Raw genomic sequence first — 17,896 nt, 5'->3', positions numbered from 1 at the left:
GAGAATTTTTTGAGGTGGAATGGTGTGTGCACTCCAGTTCATGGGCCAGTAGTGAAAGGTGAAAACAAACAGAAATAAATGTGAAAACACAATGAGGTAAAAATAAAAATAAATAAAAAAGACAATAATGTAGGTTGCAAGTCAGTGGCTGGAAATGTATGAAGGAGGTAGCAGCAGATGTGACTGGGTTAGGTGAGGTTAGCAAGTGCGAACTGGAATAAGAGAGGAGAAAGAATGGGGAGGGGGTTGAAAGGATGAAGTACAAGTTTGTGTAGCACAGGAAGGTATGGAAAATAACTCATGAAAATACGCAGTAGTGAAGCAGGAAGAGTGATGAATTGAAGGCCTAGGTTAATGATATCAGTGGGTGTATCATAGGACATGAGATGCTGCACCAACAATCAGCACAGTCACGTAATTGTGTGTGTGTGTGTGTGTGTGTGTGTGTGTGTGTGTGTGTGTGGACGAGAGAGTTGATACAGTGTGGCTCGTAAGTCAGAGCAGATGGTGTGGTGTGGGAGGTGACATGTAAAACACAGGAAAGAAGAGAAAGGAAAGGATGGACACTGAATAAAGTAACATGTTAGAAAATAGTAACAAAGGAAAACAGCACTGGGGTACTGGATGAAGATAAAGCCAATAGACAAAATCAAACAGTAGAAAATCCAGGATGGAATAATGACAATATTATGAAAAGGATAGATTGCTGCCCACCATATAATGTAGACATTGAGTCAACAGACACAACAAAAAGAGTGCTAAACTAGTAAGGTTTCAGCCAAAAGGCCTTCTTATAAAGTAAATGAAAACACACACACACACACACACACACACACACACACACACACACACCATCTAGCCTCCAAGGATGGACTGGGACTGAGAGCAACTGTGCATGATGGGAGAAGCAGTATGGGTAGTGGGGGTAAGGAGGAGACTAGGGTGGGGAGGGATACGAGGGTAGGGGTGGGGGACGGTAAAGTGTTGCTTGTGGGAATGTACGAGGAAGAGGCGGGGAGAGGGTAGGGCAGCTAGGAACAGTTGGGAGTTAAGACAGTAGGTGTGGGGAGGAAGACGGGGGGAGGGGGAGAAAAATAAAAAAAAATGTTTTTAGGTTGGTTGAATCCTCTCCACAGAGAGAACCTCTGCTCTTATAGACTAACTCCTTCATCCTATTATCCACAACCTACCCTCCTATATAAAAGACACCAAACAGTTCCTCCACTGACTCTCTACAGTTCTGTTCCTTTACCACATGGTGCCCTACTATTGATGTCACCTTCCTTTACACTAACATTCCTAATGGCCATGGCATTGCCACTACTGAACACTGCCCTTCCCAATGCCTGATGGATTCCCAACCTACTACCTTCTTCCTGGTCAACATGACCAACTGTATCCTCACCCACAACTACTTTACCTTTGAAGGCATCACCTGCAAATCCATGGTTTGACAATGGGCAACTGTAAGACATCATCCTGTGCCAACCTATTTGTGGGCCACTGAGAAGAATCCTTCCTAACCATCCAGAATGTCAAATCCCTCACCAGGTTCAGATTCACTGGTGACATCTTTGTGATCTGGATTGCGAGGACACCTTATCCACATTTATCCAGAACCTCAACGCCTCCCCCATTCTTCGCTTCACCTGGTCCTCCTCAACCCAAAAAGCCATTTTCCTTTAAGTTGACCTTTACCTGAAAGATGGTTACATCAGTACCTTCATCCATGTCAAACCTACCAACCACCAGCAATACAGCACCTCCACTTCAACAGTTGCCATCTATTCCATATCAAGGAGTCCCTTCCATACAGCCTAGCCACCATAGCTGTCACATGTAGTGATGAGCAATCCCTCTCAAAAAGTACCAAGGTTCTCACTGAGCCGTTTACAGACAGTATTTACCCTCCCAACCTTATACAGAAACAGATCTCCCATACCTTCGCTATCCAGTCACCCACTACCTCCAAGAATCCCACCATCTGGCCACAAAGCAGCATTCACCTCACGACTTTGTACCACCCAGCACTGGAGCAACTGAATCACATTTTCTGCCAGTGTTTCAACTACCTCTCGTCATGTTCTGAAATGAGGAATACGTTACCTACTATCCCTCTCACCCTTCCCACAGTGCTGTTCTACCACCCACCAAACCAACACAACATCCTTGTCTGTCCCTACTCCACTTCTGCTCCCAACACCTTGTCCCTTGCCTCATGGCTCATATCACTGTAATAGACCTAGATGCAAGACCTGTTCCATACATCCTCCCACCACCACCACCACCACCACCACCACCACCACTCCAGTCACAAGCATCACTTACCCCTTCGAAGGCAGGGCTATCTGTGAAATTAGTAACGTGATCTACAACTTGTACAACCACTGTGCTGCATTCTACTGGGCTTGACAATCAGCAAAGCTGTCTGTGTGCATGAGTGGCCACTGGCAAACTGTAACCAAGAACCAACTGGATCACCCAATTGCTGAGCACACTCCCCAACACAATGTTCTTCACTTCAGTGACTGCTTCACAGCCTGTGCCATTTTTATCCTTCCTTCCAATACCAACTTATCTGAATTGCAGAGGTTGGAACTCACCCTTTTATATATGCTACATTCCCATAATGCCCTGGCCTCAATTTTTGCTAGTCACTGTCCTTCCGTGTTCCAACTCCAGCACTACATAACCTTCTATTCCATCAGTGCACCTACAGTCGTTTTACTTCTCTCCTTTTCTGTCCCCCCCCCCCCCCTCTTCCCCTCTCCCCCTGTCCACTGTGTATCCTCCCGACCGCACCTAGCTGCCCTACCCTTTCTGCACCACATCCTGTATGCTCTCACACGCAGTGCTTCACCATCCCCCACCCTTACCCTGCTATTCTTCCCCCTCCCCTCCCCTCCCCAGCCTCCTCCTTACTCAGTTTCCTACTCATCACGTGCACAGTTGCTCACAGTCTGGTCTCAGTGACCAGATATAGTGGACATGTGTGTGTGTGTGTGTGTGTGTGTGTGTGTGTGTGTGTGTGTGTGGCAATCTTTTTGTTGTGCCTATCTGCTACTCAGCATCTCTACTATATGGTGAATAGCAATCTATCCTCTTTGTAATACTGTCATTATTCTGTCATTGATTTTTCATTGTTTCATTTGACTTCCTGACTTGATTGTGTCTGTAGGTAATAGACATTTAGACTGTCTGTTAAAAAAATTAAATTTTGCTACCAAATACGGTGTATTTAAATTAAAATTGTCATCTGGGCAGTTAAGTATACCGGTTTTAATGATTCAGAGACCTTTTTCTTACAGGCTGATGCATTGAAAGACTAGGACTAACAAGACAGTGTACAAGGTGTGTAAAATTATTTTGTAGGATAGAAACCTTCAGTGGGAAATAGCATTACTGTTTCTTGTGTTCAGCTTTCAATAATTGACAATACCTCTGCTTAACAAATTGTGAGTGATATAAATGTGCTCGGAAGGAAGTATCTTGTAATGCACTTTTTGTTCTTGAACTCATTGTTTATGGCCAACTTGCTTGCATGTGCAATCAAAGTGATCTGTTTTGTTTAAGTTTTTCTTTGAAATTCAAAAACAGATTGTTGCTAGAACAGTGTGAAGTATATCTGCAGCATGTATTTTCATAAGATTTTATTTGTAATTATATCTGCTGCCACTTGCTATGCAAGAATATATCTTTCGGCGTGTTTGTTTGTATTGTTGTCTTCGAGGTACATTCACTTGTAGAAATCTATGTAATTTATCTTCTGTCATTAAAGACATGTAATGCTAGGCATTTGATAGCCAAGCTGCATAATATGGCTACAGTATCTGAGAATTCAACATGCAGCATCCATGGAAGAAGGAATATCAGTGCATGGCCTTCCGTATGAGACAGTTGCCATTATCTGACTGGTTGTAATCACAAACTGTCTTCTAGCAGAAGGGTTCTAGCACTTCATACAAATGAATGTTATCTATCGCTTGCAACCAATTTAGTGAAAGTCAACAATTATAAATTGTAGGGCATATCAAAATTAAAACCATTCAAAAAGATTTCTGTACCTAATAGTCAAATTTTATTTGAGAATGAGATGTTTGCTCTGCAGCGGAGTGTGTGCTGATATGAAACTTCCTGGCAGATTAAAACTGTGTGCCGGACCGAGACTCGAACTTGGGATCTTTGCCTTTCTCGGGCAAGTGCTCTACCAAGTACGCAGAAGAGCTTCTGTGAAGTTTGGAAGGTAGGAGATGAGGTACCTGGCAGAATTGAAACTGTGGGGATAGGTTGTGTATCATGCTTGGGTAGCTCAGTTGGTAGAGTACTTGCCCACGAAAGGCAAAGGTCCCTTTTTTGAGTCTCGGTCCGGCACTCAGTTTTAATCTGCCACGAAGTTTCAAAATTTAATTTGGCCTCTTATCATGAGGTTGCATGTAAAATATTTACAAAATTGTTTTCATTTATTAATTACATAATAACTTATTTGCCAAACAAAATAATGCCCCTGAAGTCTTTGAATATTGGTCATTCAGGTATAATAAAAATCCACCTATCATATGAGTCTCATGTTGAGGGTACAAAATCACTAGCTTGCCTCATCTTAAAAGGCTAAATACTTACTAACATTGTAGGCTTTCCCTTTTTTAAAGTTAGGTGCACTAAATTGTATTAATGGGCAGATGTCATACAGTTTTCAGAATGAAGGAGAGAAAAAATCTTTTTGCTATTGGGTACTTGTGACATTAGTCTTCAAGGGAGAAATATTACAAACTGCACATTGGTAATCATGTCACATGTTCATATAATTACTAGCCAAAGAGTTTTACTGTACACACTAATGATTGTTTTTTGGTAGAGGGACTGTGTGATGAATAAAGTAGAAACTAATGTTTGATTGGCTTTTCCTAGATAGAACTTTTATTTATTGCATGTTGCTCAATGTGTTGACTTTAAGAGCGGTGGCAAGCTGTGAGAATTTGTAGCAGTGCAGCTTCCCAATTCCCAGCAATAATATGGAACCTAAGCAATATGTGAACCAATATCATATTAAAGGAGACATCTGTTGATGACAATAATAAGAAAAGTAGTATTGTTGAATTGCTTTTCATATTGAAAGTGTTAAGTCTCATTCATAACATGTTCATATAACTGCATTTTTCTAGAAATGGTACTTCTTATTATGTTATAAGATTCCAGACATAACATTTTTGTTATTTGTTTAGAAGGTTCCACAATGGATGTCAAGGATTGTTTCTCCAGATATGTCAGATGCTGTGTTGTTTGTTGACACGGGTGTAGTTCCACTATTAGAAGAAAACAGCAACAAAAATGGTAGATGCACCAACATTCATGAGCTTGCACTTCTGGCTGCAGTGACCAGCATTTGGGAGAAAGTAAGTAACTTTTAGTAGTAGTAGTAGTAGTAGTAGTACTAGTGGTAGTAGTAGTAGTAGGGTGGCTGTTGTTGTTAGTATCATTGCTGTTAACACTGCAAAAGTTAATTTCTTAATTGTCCTAGAGTTCTTTTATGAAATGCAACACTGTAACAAAGGAGATCATAAGAAGTGGCATTTAGTAAACTTATATTTTGACCAGTGTCTGGCTGTCATATGAAGAAATTTTCTCCAGAATTACTGTTTTAACGTAGTCACCTTACAGATTCACAGCATACACCACATACTTCTGACATCAGTTTATAATGCTGCAATTTTATAACCATTAAGTGTAATTTCTTGATCCTGCAACCATCTGTCCGTCGTGTCCATGTGAAGTTGTCTGTCCCTCAGAACTTTTGATTGCGAGGTGACCATTTTCGAAAGGATGCTAACTCAAAAAAACTAAATTTGTATTTTGGTTCCCTGCATAGTAAAAATAGCAGTCAGTCTAAAACTAATTTGTTTCATATGTTGCTGATATACTGTGGTGTGCAAAACTTTACAATGAAAGTAATTTTGACATGATGTGTCACTACTAAGTAACATAGCTTGATGAAACTTGGACCATCCATAGAAAGAACTGGCACAGTATAGTAGAGAAGATAAATGACAAAATATGACACTTTTATTCAAGGACGATATTTACATGCTAGTCACGACAATTCATTATTTTTCCCTGGACATTACAAAAGGTGAAACATAGTTCGTAAAAGGGTATGTGATCAGCATGGATTGCAGCATGTGCTCTACAACGTGTTCCCTTGTTGGCCACATGGTTGGTAAAGAGTAATTTGGTAGGGCTTTCCATTTCTCCATTTTTAGTTCACTGGAATGGGCAGGCCAGCCCAATCACTGAATAGCCTCTTGTTCCAAGAGCTGCTCCACCTACACTGTTCAATGTGCTCACCCATTGTCACCCGTAAAAATTAAGTCAGGGTAAAACACACTCCTGAAAAGATGCCCAGGGGAAGGAGTACAGTGTCAGATAATACTGACTGGTGAGTGCTACCGTGTTCAAAGATTTGGATGGCAATATACCCATGCAATGCCAATGACAACTACACATGCACCCACACAACACCAGGACTACCACAATGGTCACGTTCAATAATGTTCCTGGTGCATGAGGTGTTCCCACCTCTCGCCACATTAGGGTACGCCCAGCAATGATAGTTTTGGTGGTCCATGTGTAATGTTGCATGGGCGTATTAGCTTCCAAATGTTGAACACGGTACACCCTGTGATCAACTTTATTGTGACACTGTACTACTTCCATGTGCATCTTCTCAAGAGTGCATTTGGGCCAGACTTCATTTTTATGGATGGCACTGCACAACCACTTGGAACAGCACAGATGGAGGAGCTCTTGGATTGAGAGGATATTCGATGAATGGACTGGCCTGCCCATTCCCCCAGCTTAAATCCTATTGATCAAGGGCAGGATGAATTGGGGAGACGTATTGCAGCACATCAACAGGCACCAATGATCATTCTGTAATTGTTGACCATGCTGGTGGAGGAATGGAATGCCCTACCACAAGCAGCTCTTACCACCATGGGAGCACATTGCAGAGCATGCATTGCCATCTGTGGTGACCATACACGTTATTAAGACCCACATCCCACCATCTGTAATGTCCAGTGGACTGTTATGAATCACACTGACTTCAGTTTGTTGTCTTTGGATAATAGCATCATTGCTGGTCATCTCATTGCATATTTTGTTCAGTTACTTTTTGTACTGTACTTTAGTGTACTGCAGCAGTTCTTTCTATGTATGGTCCAAGTTCCACCAAGCTGTGTTACTTGGCAGTGAAACTTGATGCAAAAGTTACTTTGTCCTTAAGTTGTGCACAGCATTGTATTAATATAATATATTCTACATTACATTTTGCTCAGTGGAGATCACAAATATGTGGACATTCTCTTTCTCAGATATTTTACATAATGCAGGTTGACATCACTTGTAATTGCGAAAGCAGTAGGAGTAAAAGTGTCCCCAGTTTTGTGATTCTACACAAGACATAAAAATCTAAGTGCATGCATGCTCAGGCTTGTATGTAGCACTACATGTGTGCCCACACAGTCCAGCATTGTGCCCATCTTATTGAAGTTTGACATTACCAGCCCTACTGTCAGGTTTGTGAGAGACCCTGCCTTGCATTACAATTGAATGACAGTTCAGTAACAGGTGGTCATGATCGGCAGTAGCATTCTGCACCTTTCCCAACTTATCTTGTAATCTTCTAGGCATTTTCATTAGAATGTATGTCTGTAGATATTAGCATTCCACTCTGCTGAAGAAATATGTGTGTGATGGTTGTCTGTACAGTAAACTTGGAAAAAATCTGAAAGAAAACCATATCTGATCTTAAGTATTGGTGGTAAGGTTCAATAGTAGCACAGAGAAAATTCTCATAATTGCATTGTGCTTATATTGCTTTACATGGTGAAGAATGTCGGTCAACATCACTTTGAATCCTCTGAACAGTATACAGAAGAGCAATTGTACTGCTGAAACTGTGAAACAATGTATTTGATGTGCACATTAGCTTCTTGGAAAACCTTCCACTTTCATCAGTCTAATGTTTCATGCAGGCTCAGTATTCACAAGTGATTTATTATAAGTGCCCATCTGCTCTTGGTATTGCTGTGCTAAGCTACACTATCCCACTGTGGGGTAGTTGATTTGTATATTTTGGATCAGCACAGGTGCACTTAAGGTATTCAGTATGACTTTCCATGCTAAACTTCTAGTTTTATAAAATCATTTCTCTTTATCCAGTATCCATAGACTGCTGTTATTCATTGAATGTGATGATTGTTCTGTAGTATTTCATGAACATATGTGTATCAACACACACAAATAACCTTCTGTACACATTTTCAGGCTTGAGAACAGCACTTCCCACAGATGACAATTGCTGATGCATAATAATTGTATACTTCTGACCACAAATAGTTGTGTTCAAAATTTAACTGTAGTCGCTAACTTAAGCACTTGTAGTGGGTGTATTGTTTGCTGTAAAATGCCAATAAAGTTAATGAAAAAAAGATGTTTACTAAATTAAATAGATCTAAGGTTGGTCATTTTGCGCAGCTAATGTTATGTATGGGTGAATTGTCAGAATGCTCAATAAACCAATACCTGCCATTTGCTTTTTCATGTATGTGTATCAATCATGTACGTTTGTAAATTTTATAAATAATGCCACATAATTGGTGTTATGTTTCACAGTTTTTACTTGGGCATAATTTACACAATAAAATTTTGTTATTGGTTACAGGGTGGTGTAGATACAAAAGATATTGGAATCATTGCACCTTTCAGAGCTCAGGTTAATTTGATAAGGAAAGCACTGCCTTCTCATGAGGTCAACACTGTTGATCAGTTTCAAGGACGTGACAAATCTGTTATACTTTTGTCATGTACACGTAGTAAGGTTTGTTGTTTCTATTTTCAGCTCTTATCTGGGAAAAGTTAGCTCCAGTATCTTTTTCTGTAAACTTTAATTCATTATTATCTGTTAACAGAAATCCATTGCTAAAAACTCTGCCAAAGACAATGAGACAGCCAATCTGAAGAAAGAAGAGGAGGATGAAATAAAGGTACAGCTGCATGCTTGTAAGACTATACCTATGGAAACATACACATCTTTTTCAACAATTTAAATATGTAAAGGTTTCCATTAAAATTCAGAATATTGTATTCAGATATATATGTGACTTACTTGTGACACTCTAGTCTCTGACATACATACTTATATTTAAAACCTGTAAATAACAAATAATAAAGTTATACATATGGACCAGTTCAGTCTGCATTACAACAACTGAATTAGTTATATCAAACTACGTGGTAGTGAATGGATTACAGCATTGAGAAAGACACAGGGTCATGAACTCCTGGAACTAAACATTTCCTTTTCCTGCAGTAAAAACATAACTGAAGATAGGTAACTGATTACACAGATAGATGCAACAGTTAAGAAAATGGTACTGGCTTTAAAGTGTGGTATTATTCTTCTTGCAATCTTAAGTATCCATCTCTGCAGCCTGCAGCCTCTCTGGAGTTCTCTTGCCCTCAACACTTTCCTTTTCTCTCTCTCTCTCTCTCTCTCTCTCTCTCTCTCTCTCTCTCACACACACACACACACACACACACACACACACACACACAGAGAGAGAGAGAGAGAGAGAGAGAGAGAGAGAGAGAGAGAGAGAGGAAGGGTGGGAGAAAGTTTGGCTAGTAACCAATCCGAGGTGTAGACAGCAGGGTAGTTGCTGCCTCTCATCCTGGTACAAGTTGTGCCACCAGCTTGGGTGAAGACATGGCCTTTGCAGTGCTATCAGGATGTTGATGGCAATATTTTCATATACGTTGAGGTCTACTGAGTCACCTTTAATGGAGTAAAAGGGAGAAAGTCTACTAGGTTGCTTAGCGCAGGCGATTCTGGAATGGGGACGATAAGTTCTGATTCGTAGAACTTGAATGAGAGTGCAAAAGCTTAAGGATTCAGTTTAAAGTACTATTAATTTTCACAGTAATTTAACCTTATTCAGAAAGGTGTCTTACAGTGGCTGTAAATCTTCGAAAATCAATGAGTACACCCAGCCACTCTATATGTTCGGCCTTTCCAGCAATTCACAGTTTCTTCATTCTTCTTCACTCTACCTTGATCTGTCAGAGATGAAGTCTGCTTGCAATGCAGTCAGATACTTTAACAACAACTGGAGACAAGTGCAAGACAGCACTTGTTCTTCCCTATATTCTGACGGTCAGAAAATATCTAATACTACTTGTTGCTACTAGTCCGTCCACAGACTTTGCAGAATCTTTACTGCAGCAAAGTGCCTTGAAGGCTGTGGAACTGCTTCCAATGACTATTAACTGTGACTGCTTTTTGGTAACAATTGCTTCTAACTTCATGGGCTGTTTGTGCTGTCTTCTTATATAGTGCCTCTCATAGTTCCCCTTTCACTGGACTCTTCAGAAGGACTTCTAAAGATTGAAATTTTTTGGTGTTTGTAAGACCCTCTGGGATTGTTATTCCTGCCAGCAGATGTAGCGTGGGCACTTTTCCACCTGGTTATTATTATCACTCATCTCATCTGGATGTCCCAGAAACTTTGATTCCTAGTGCCTCCAATTATACCATCCGTATGCTTTGTCTAACATTACACTTGCTTTCTTTTCCTAGCAATGGTAACTGCTGTACTTGGATACAGTGCTTCACAGTAACTGCATCACTGTTGGAAATAAAATGACTATATTCTTATGTGACCCATCCTTTCATTGAATAGGAAATGCCTGTGGCTTAGTTGCTGTGGGAAGTGATGCATGGCTGTACGTATGACCCAGGGCTTACCCCTTGTTTGTCCACAGAGGAATGGCTCTTGGAGCATAGGAATGGGAGTAAGGAAGGCATAGGGATGGACAATAACATCGTATTGAAAAGTCTCATTCTGGAAACATCCCCCCAGGCTGTGGCTAAGCCGTGTCTCCGCAATATCCTTTTTTCCAGGAGTGCTAGTTCTGCAAAGTTCACAGAAGAGCTTCTGTGAAGTTTTGAAGGTGGGAGACGAGGTACTGGCAGAATTGAGGCAATGAGGATGGGTCGTAATTGGTACTTGGGTAGCTTAGTTGGTAGAGCACTTGCCTGCGAAAGGCAAAGGTCTCAAGTTAGAGCCTTAGTCCGGCACACACTTTTAATCTGCCAGGAAGATTCATATCAGTGCACACACCACTGCAGAGTGAAAATCTCATTCTGGAAACATTGTATAGGTCAATTGTGTAACGGAATACTAGCTTGAGGGATGAGTGTAGAATTTTGGTTAGGGTATTCTTCACATCTCGGGGCACAACTAGATGAAGTCAAGGCCATGGTGAAAAACGTGGTAAAATTTTTCAAGGCTACACCGATATTGGGTGCATAGGGGACTTTTTGTGACTGGTTTACAGTGATAACTGTTTTGTTGGTGTTCTGGAAAGAAATGACAAGGGAAATCTGATCCTTCGAAGCACCACAAACCGTTGTTCGTAAGGTTCTGTTAAGATTATCAGCATATCTGAATAACATCAGCTCTCACCTGCATTGTCAAGGCTATGTGGGAAGGATGTTTCACTGTGGAACAAGTGACAGCTGTTGGAAAGGATGTAATTTTTGAAACACACAGAGACTTTTATGAATCGTCATCTGGAAAAGTAGCTTATTCAATTGCCGAGTGTCAGACGAAGTTAAATTGAGATGAAACGTTAAAGTTCTGGAGGAAAGAGTAGGTTTTGTGTTCGTCATACGTCAAAATTGTGAAAAATCTGAAACACGACTGAAGCACAGAATGGGGAGTAAGGATTTCTCTATGTGGTCAGTAAACAGGTAGATGTAAGATGGTGCCTTGTGGTAGTCTGCAGTGGAATGTACAAAATATCTCATCATATCTATGATTTGTAATATGTACAAAGTATAATTGTTCTAATGATTGAAATATGTATTACTATCTAGTATCTGTTGCTTGCCTCCCATTTAGAAGTTATTTGTAGACGTGGTTTCACACAAGCTACTGCATAATTCCTTCTACTTCCATCTCTCACTTGACCACAAAAGACACACATGTGCATAATAGTTCTCAGTTATTCAACATTGGAAAGTTAACATCACTATATTATTGAGTGTTACAGAACCAAGGAGCACTTCCCTAACGTCATAAATGAAGTATTCATTGTGAACAGTTCTCGTATTGCACACTCTGTTTAGTGACATAATATGACTTTCACAGGAATGCGTCCAATCGCTATGAACCTGTTTGCTGCTTTTCAAGAGACTGACTGGCCAACAGTCATTCTCTATTGTTGTATCCTACAGAAACTCATACTGAATTGAACAATGGAAAATCCAGGATGGAAAGTAACAATATTATGAGAAGAAAAGTTGCTACTCACCATCGAATTGCAGACAGGCACAACAAAAAGACTCACAGTTGCAGCTTTCGGCCATTAAGGCCTTCGTCAATAATACACACACACACACACACACACACACACACACACACACACACACACACACAAACTCATGCAAACATAACTCTCTCTCTCTCTCTCTCTCTCTCTCTCTCTCTCTCTCTCTCTCTCTCGCGCACTATTCCAGCACACACACACACACACACACACACACACACACACACACACACACACACACGACTGCAGACACAGGCAACTTAAACTACACTTCAAGCAACAGCACCAATGCATGATGGCAGTGGTGACAGGGTGGGGGTAAGGAGAAGGTTGTGGCGGGGAGGGATAGTATAGTAGATGTGGCAGACAGTGCTGCAGATTAGACGGAAGGCAGGGGAGAGGTGGGGAGTTTGGGGGGGGGGGGGGAAGTAGTGGAAAAGGAAAAAGGAGAGAAATAAAAAGACTAGGTGCGGTGGTGGAATGACGGCTGTGTAGTGCTGGAATGGGAACAGGGAAGGGACTGGATGGGTGACAACAGTGACTGTTGTCAGTGGAGATTTGGATGTAGGGATGGAGACTGTAGGTAAGTGGTACATGCTTGTCAGCCAAAGTAACCTATAAACATATAAATTAAACCACGTCACTGGAAGCTTGTGCATGGAAATGTTCTTTAATGCAGTGGTTGATGGCTGCTGATAAAATACACCATTTGCTTCAACTTTTGTGATTTTCGATGACAGAACTGGTTATATAAGCTATATACTATTGGGCCAAGAAAAAGTGCAAATTATTTTTCATACTCTTCTAACTTAGAAAGTAGTTGATACATTTGAAGAGTGGGTAAAGTTGTCTTAGACTGCGTACTGCTTCATTTTATTTATAACATGGTTTTGACTGCTGTCATCATTATTAAATAAACCAATCAGTATGGCTGAGTCCAGACTTAGGGAGTTAATTGAGAATGTGAAATGACATCTGAAGTAATTTGAATGGATGATAAACCATTGCTATTCCAGTACATCAAGACTAAAACTTCGACCTGAAAAGCTGTGTCAGTGTCATTATCAATTTTTATTTCCTTTGTTAACATTTTGCACCATGAATTTTAGTCAGTGTCTAGGAACAACCAATAGGTTTTAAAGGAATGAAGGAGAATGTTCAAATTGAAAATAATATTTATTTTTTATTTTTTTATTTTTTTAATGTTTTACAGGACACTGCCATCCTTGATGACATACGTCGATTGACTGTTGCTGTGACGCGTGCTAAGCATAAGTTGGTAATGTTCGGCGATCGTGAGACTTTGCGACACCATAAACCATTTTTTCGAGCATTTGAACTTTTGGACAAGAAAGGACTGGTACTTTCTGTACATGATAATAGCAAAGAATTTTTATGGAAACCACTTGTAGAAAATGTATTCAGTAAACTTGGTGTCAAATCGAAACCTGTCACTATTAAACCTGTGAATGAAAATTGATAGTCACTTAATGAACAGATCTTTTGAAAATTCTTGTACTTCATCACTTATCAAGATGCAAAACAAGTTTCCCCTTCATTGCTTCATATTGTGTATCAGTGCAGTTACTATAATTTTGAAACCTATGGATGGATAGGTAATACTACACTGTTTTTTCCGCTGTCAATATTACAGTTAAAAAGTGGTGCCATACTTTAAAAAGAAAGTGTGTAGACAACAATTGTAGTCAAAAATGACCCGGAAAATTTCACTTTTATGTTGCAAACAGCTGCATTACAAAACATACTTTTCTTTTTGTAATATGGCTAAGTTGTATTTTTACTGTTTTGTTATCAAGCGGAATAGAACATTTAGTTCTCAAGATTTAATGAAAATCTTACCTTTAGCTCAGTCAAGCAGAATAATCATGGAATGTAAACATTTCTTGCACATGTTTCTGACACACAAATTGGTTATTTCTAGCTTCAGTAGGTAGCAAAAACTGTATCATGTATTCTAGATTGCATAAACTGAAACACCTGCTCTTGATATCTGAGGCCCAGACAAGTTAGTGTCTCATGTTTCACATTTGATCCTTAATTAATTTCACAAGTTCACCTAAAATCAGCCCCGTTCACTGCAGTAATTGTGTCTCCAGTTTGTAATAATTTGACTTACATAACTATAATTAATTGCTGATTTTCTCCTGGGGTTTCCTGTAACAGAATGACATTCCAGTAATGCATTGTTGAATCACTTGGTCTCAAAGTATGAAGTAAAACAATTAGTATGTGTGTCTGTCAGATATGAGAAATCTTTGTGATGATATTATTTATATTGTAAAGTAATTTATCTATAATTTCTGTCTAGTATGGAATGAAGCATGCTGCTGTGTCAGTTTCATGTGCTTGTCAAATATTGACTTATTTATGAATGCCTTTAGCATTATTTATGTTGTCTGCAAAGGGATGAAATTATATAATAATATCTACATTATCATTGTGAACATTACTTGTCAACAGGGTGTGCTATTGCACTGACATTTACCTATGAATGTATATTTTGTACAGATTTTTATATATTTTCATACACTGTTTGCACTTAATGTATTAATGTGACAAGATTGCTATTTATATTTTTGCATTCTTCTTAAATAAATAAAATATTTCAAATGCTTGCTGTTTTAATTTACTTCTTATATTGCCACAGGTAAAGGGTTGTGTATGTAAGCGCTCTCAACTACAATATTTCTGTATATTTTTATACTGTCTGCTTTGAACTGTATCATTATATTAAAGTAGTATTTAATGTTGAGACTAAACCAGTAGTAGTCTTCAGAGCGCACTTCTTTATGCATCCCACTCAAAATCCTAGATCTTCCATATCTTCCTTTATTTCTTCAGTCATTTAGTCTGCAGTTTCATGATTTCCTTGTACTCCAAAATTCTTCACACGAATATTACTAGTGAGATACTGATTTGTCTGTTCTGATCCCATCACGGCAGGTTGAATGTGTTCTTACTAAACTGCTGGACCAAAATAAGAAATCATTCTATTGATTGGCGACTCCTTGGAGTGCTGTGTGCACAACTACCATATATGTTAAATCAAAGGGAAGGTCAGCGTTGGCCGTAATATTTATGTTTTATTGATAGCAGAATCGATTTTCGATCACATGGTGATCATCTTCAGTGCTGTACAAATTAAACTCAGACACTGGTATCAAGTTATCAATAACCAAAACTGAGAAGTGATCACTGTAACGGATTTTATACTGTCTGCTTTGAACTGTATCATTATGTTAAAGTAGTATTTAATGTTGAGACTAAACCAGTATTTCTGTAGCCTTCTGAGTGCACTTCTTTATGTATCCCACTCAAAATCCTAGATCCTTATTGTGATCGCTTCTCAGTTATGGTTATTGATAACTTGATACCAGTGTCTGAGTTTAATTTGTAGAGCACTGAAAATGATTACCATGTGATCGAAAATCAATTCTGCTATCAATAAAACATCAATATTACGGCCAATGCCGACCTTCCTTTTAATTTAAGAAATCATTCTTTTCCTTCCTGACTACCATTGCTTTTCCTTCTGTTGTAACCGCCTTATAGTTTGTTAAAACAGTGCTTGTGTATAGTATACCTACTCTTCCTTTATGAAATGATTTCATGATTGATATCTGTAGCCGATCTATATAAAATGACCAAGTCCCCTGCATTAGTGGCACAAAAATTATGCTTTTCAGATATAATAAAAATACTTATTACATGCATCTGGATACATCAACATATGCTGGAGACAAAAAGGGAAACACTCAGTACTCTTAAAAAACTTTATAAAAACGGAGTATTTTCACAAACATCATTTCTTACAGGGTAAAATAAATTCTGGACTTGTTATAAATGTGCATTTCTTGGAAATTGTTAGTAAATAAAGTAAACAAGAAGTTCAATTCATCAGTATGTTGCCAAACTTGGCATTACACACAGATGTATGGCTTCACCTACAGAGGCTGTGCATGTGACTCCTCATGCATTCATGATAAGGTGAGTAGTTTTACCTGGCATATGGTGGTGCACTGTTTCCACATGTGACAAGCTATTAGGCCATATAACTTGACACTCTTACCCTATTAACTGATTTGGCAGAGAATGCATTAACAAACTTGTCAGAATACTGAACTGTTTGTTTGCCAAATTTTATGTATAATATTATGGCACATGTGTATCATAGGATGAACAAAGATGTGCAAACAAGGTGTCCTTAATTCAGATGCTGGCAGAGTGCTTGCCCGCGAAATGCACAAAACATTCACCTAATAACATTGGCATCCATGTGTTGTAGAATCTTCGAACATAATCTGAGCTGAAACAGTGTGCTGTGTCAAACAGAATAATCTTGTGCATGTCAACCAGCATGGAATTTGGAAACATCAGACATTTGGAACTCAAGCTTTTCTCACAAAATCCTGAAAGCCATAGATGAAGAGTGTCTGGGCAAACAAAGTATTTCTTGACTTCCAAAAAGCACTCTATTTGGTACCACAGCAGTTTACAAAATTTGTGACTGGATTGAAATTTCTTGGTTGGGAGGATCCATCATATTATATTGCTCGGAAAGTAATTGACAATTGTAGAAGTGATTTCAAGTATGTTGAATGGAAGTGTGCGTCAACCCTTCGTGTGTTCTATGAAGGGGGTGATAATACGATTTCCCTATAAGCTTCCATAGTGGTACTAAACTTGGAAATCTGTCCTTAACATGTTCTCAAAGTGTGCTACATACTGAAGTATTATATGCAGAACATTCATGTTGTATAGAATGCTCAAATCAGGCTGAATTCAATGGATTGCAGCAAGGGAGTGGAATGGAGAACTGTGCCAGATCAACCTCAGGGCTGAATAAAGAATTAACGACAGTTATAAAGTTTGTGAAGTTTGTAACAGCATATAAGCTGTTTACTTGATTGCACTGTTTTAGTGGTTACCTCACACTGACATTGTTTTGTACAGGGCAAACTTTGATACAGTGGCACCACAGCAGCGTCACTGATTTAGTTGAGCCCCACACTATAGCAAAATTTGCTGCTGTGGTACTGTAACAAACTAACCACTCTCTCTCAAACTCAGAGATCAAATTCTACTCTCAAGTACAAGTAATGTATATCATCATTAAGCACTTTCATTTTCAATCTTTAGTAAATAAATGAAGCACAAAGCAACTGATAGTCCTGTCCGTTTCTTACGTCTTGCATGATGTAAGAACACTACTTTTCTTGCTCTGAAATTTTGGTATAATAATAATAATAATAATAATAATAATAATAATAATAATAATAACCTGAAATATGTCTCATTTCTAAGAAAAGGTACCAATATCCTTTATTAATAATATGTGAAGTAACAATATTATGAGAAGGAAAGTTGTAGCTTCCTGATAGATTAAGACTTTGCACCGGACCGGAACTCAAACTCTGGAACTTTCATGGGCAAGTGCTCTACCAACTGAGCTACCCAAGCACGGTTCACGACCCATCCCCACAGT

At 39.1% G+C, this 17,896-nt stretch overlaps 1 protein-coding gene across 1 annotated transcript in view; it reads left to right on the top strand.

Annotated features, from left to right (window-relative positions):
* The window catches only part of LOC126203738 (DNA replication ATP-dependent helicase/nuclease DNA2-like), a 156,442-nt gene extending 141,484 nt beyond the window's left edge, over nucleotides 1–14,958 (top strand). Inside the window, exons 17-20 of the mRNA XM_049938106.1 lie at nucleotides 5,223–5,393; nucleotides 8,723–8,878; nucleotides 8,970–9,044; nucleotides 13,604–14,958. Coding sequence (XP_049794063.1) covers nucleotides 5,223–5,393; nucleotides 8,723–8,878; nucleotides 8,970–9,044; nucleotides 13,604–13,870 — 669 coding nt within the window. The 3' untranslated portion in view covers nucleotides 13,871–14,958. The remainder of the gene's footprint in view (nucleotides 1–5,222; nucleotides 5,394–8,722; nucleotides 8,879–8,969; nucleotides 9,045–13,603) is intronic.
* Nucleotides 14,959–17,896: the final 2,938 nt, after the last annotated feature.

The sequence above is a fragment of the Schistocerca nitens genome, chromosome 9 (genome assembly GCF_023898315.1).
Source record: "Schistocerca nitens isolate TAMUIC-IGC-003100 chromosome 9, iqSchNite1.1, whole genome shotgun sequence".
In the NCBI taxonomy this organism is placed as follows: Eukaryota; Metazoa; Arthropoda; class Insecta; order Orthoptera; family Acrididae; genus Schistocerca; species Schistocerca nitens.
The sequence above is the reverse complement of the archived record's forward strand: the minus strand, read 5'-3'. Positions and strand labels throughout refer to the sequence as shown.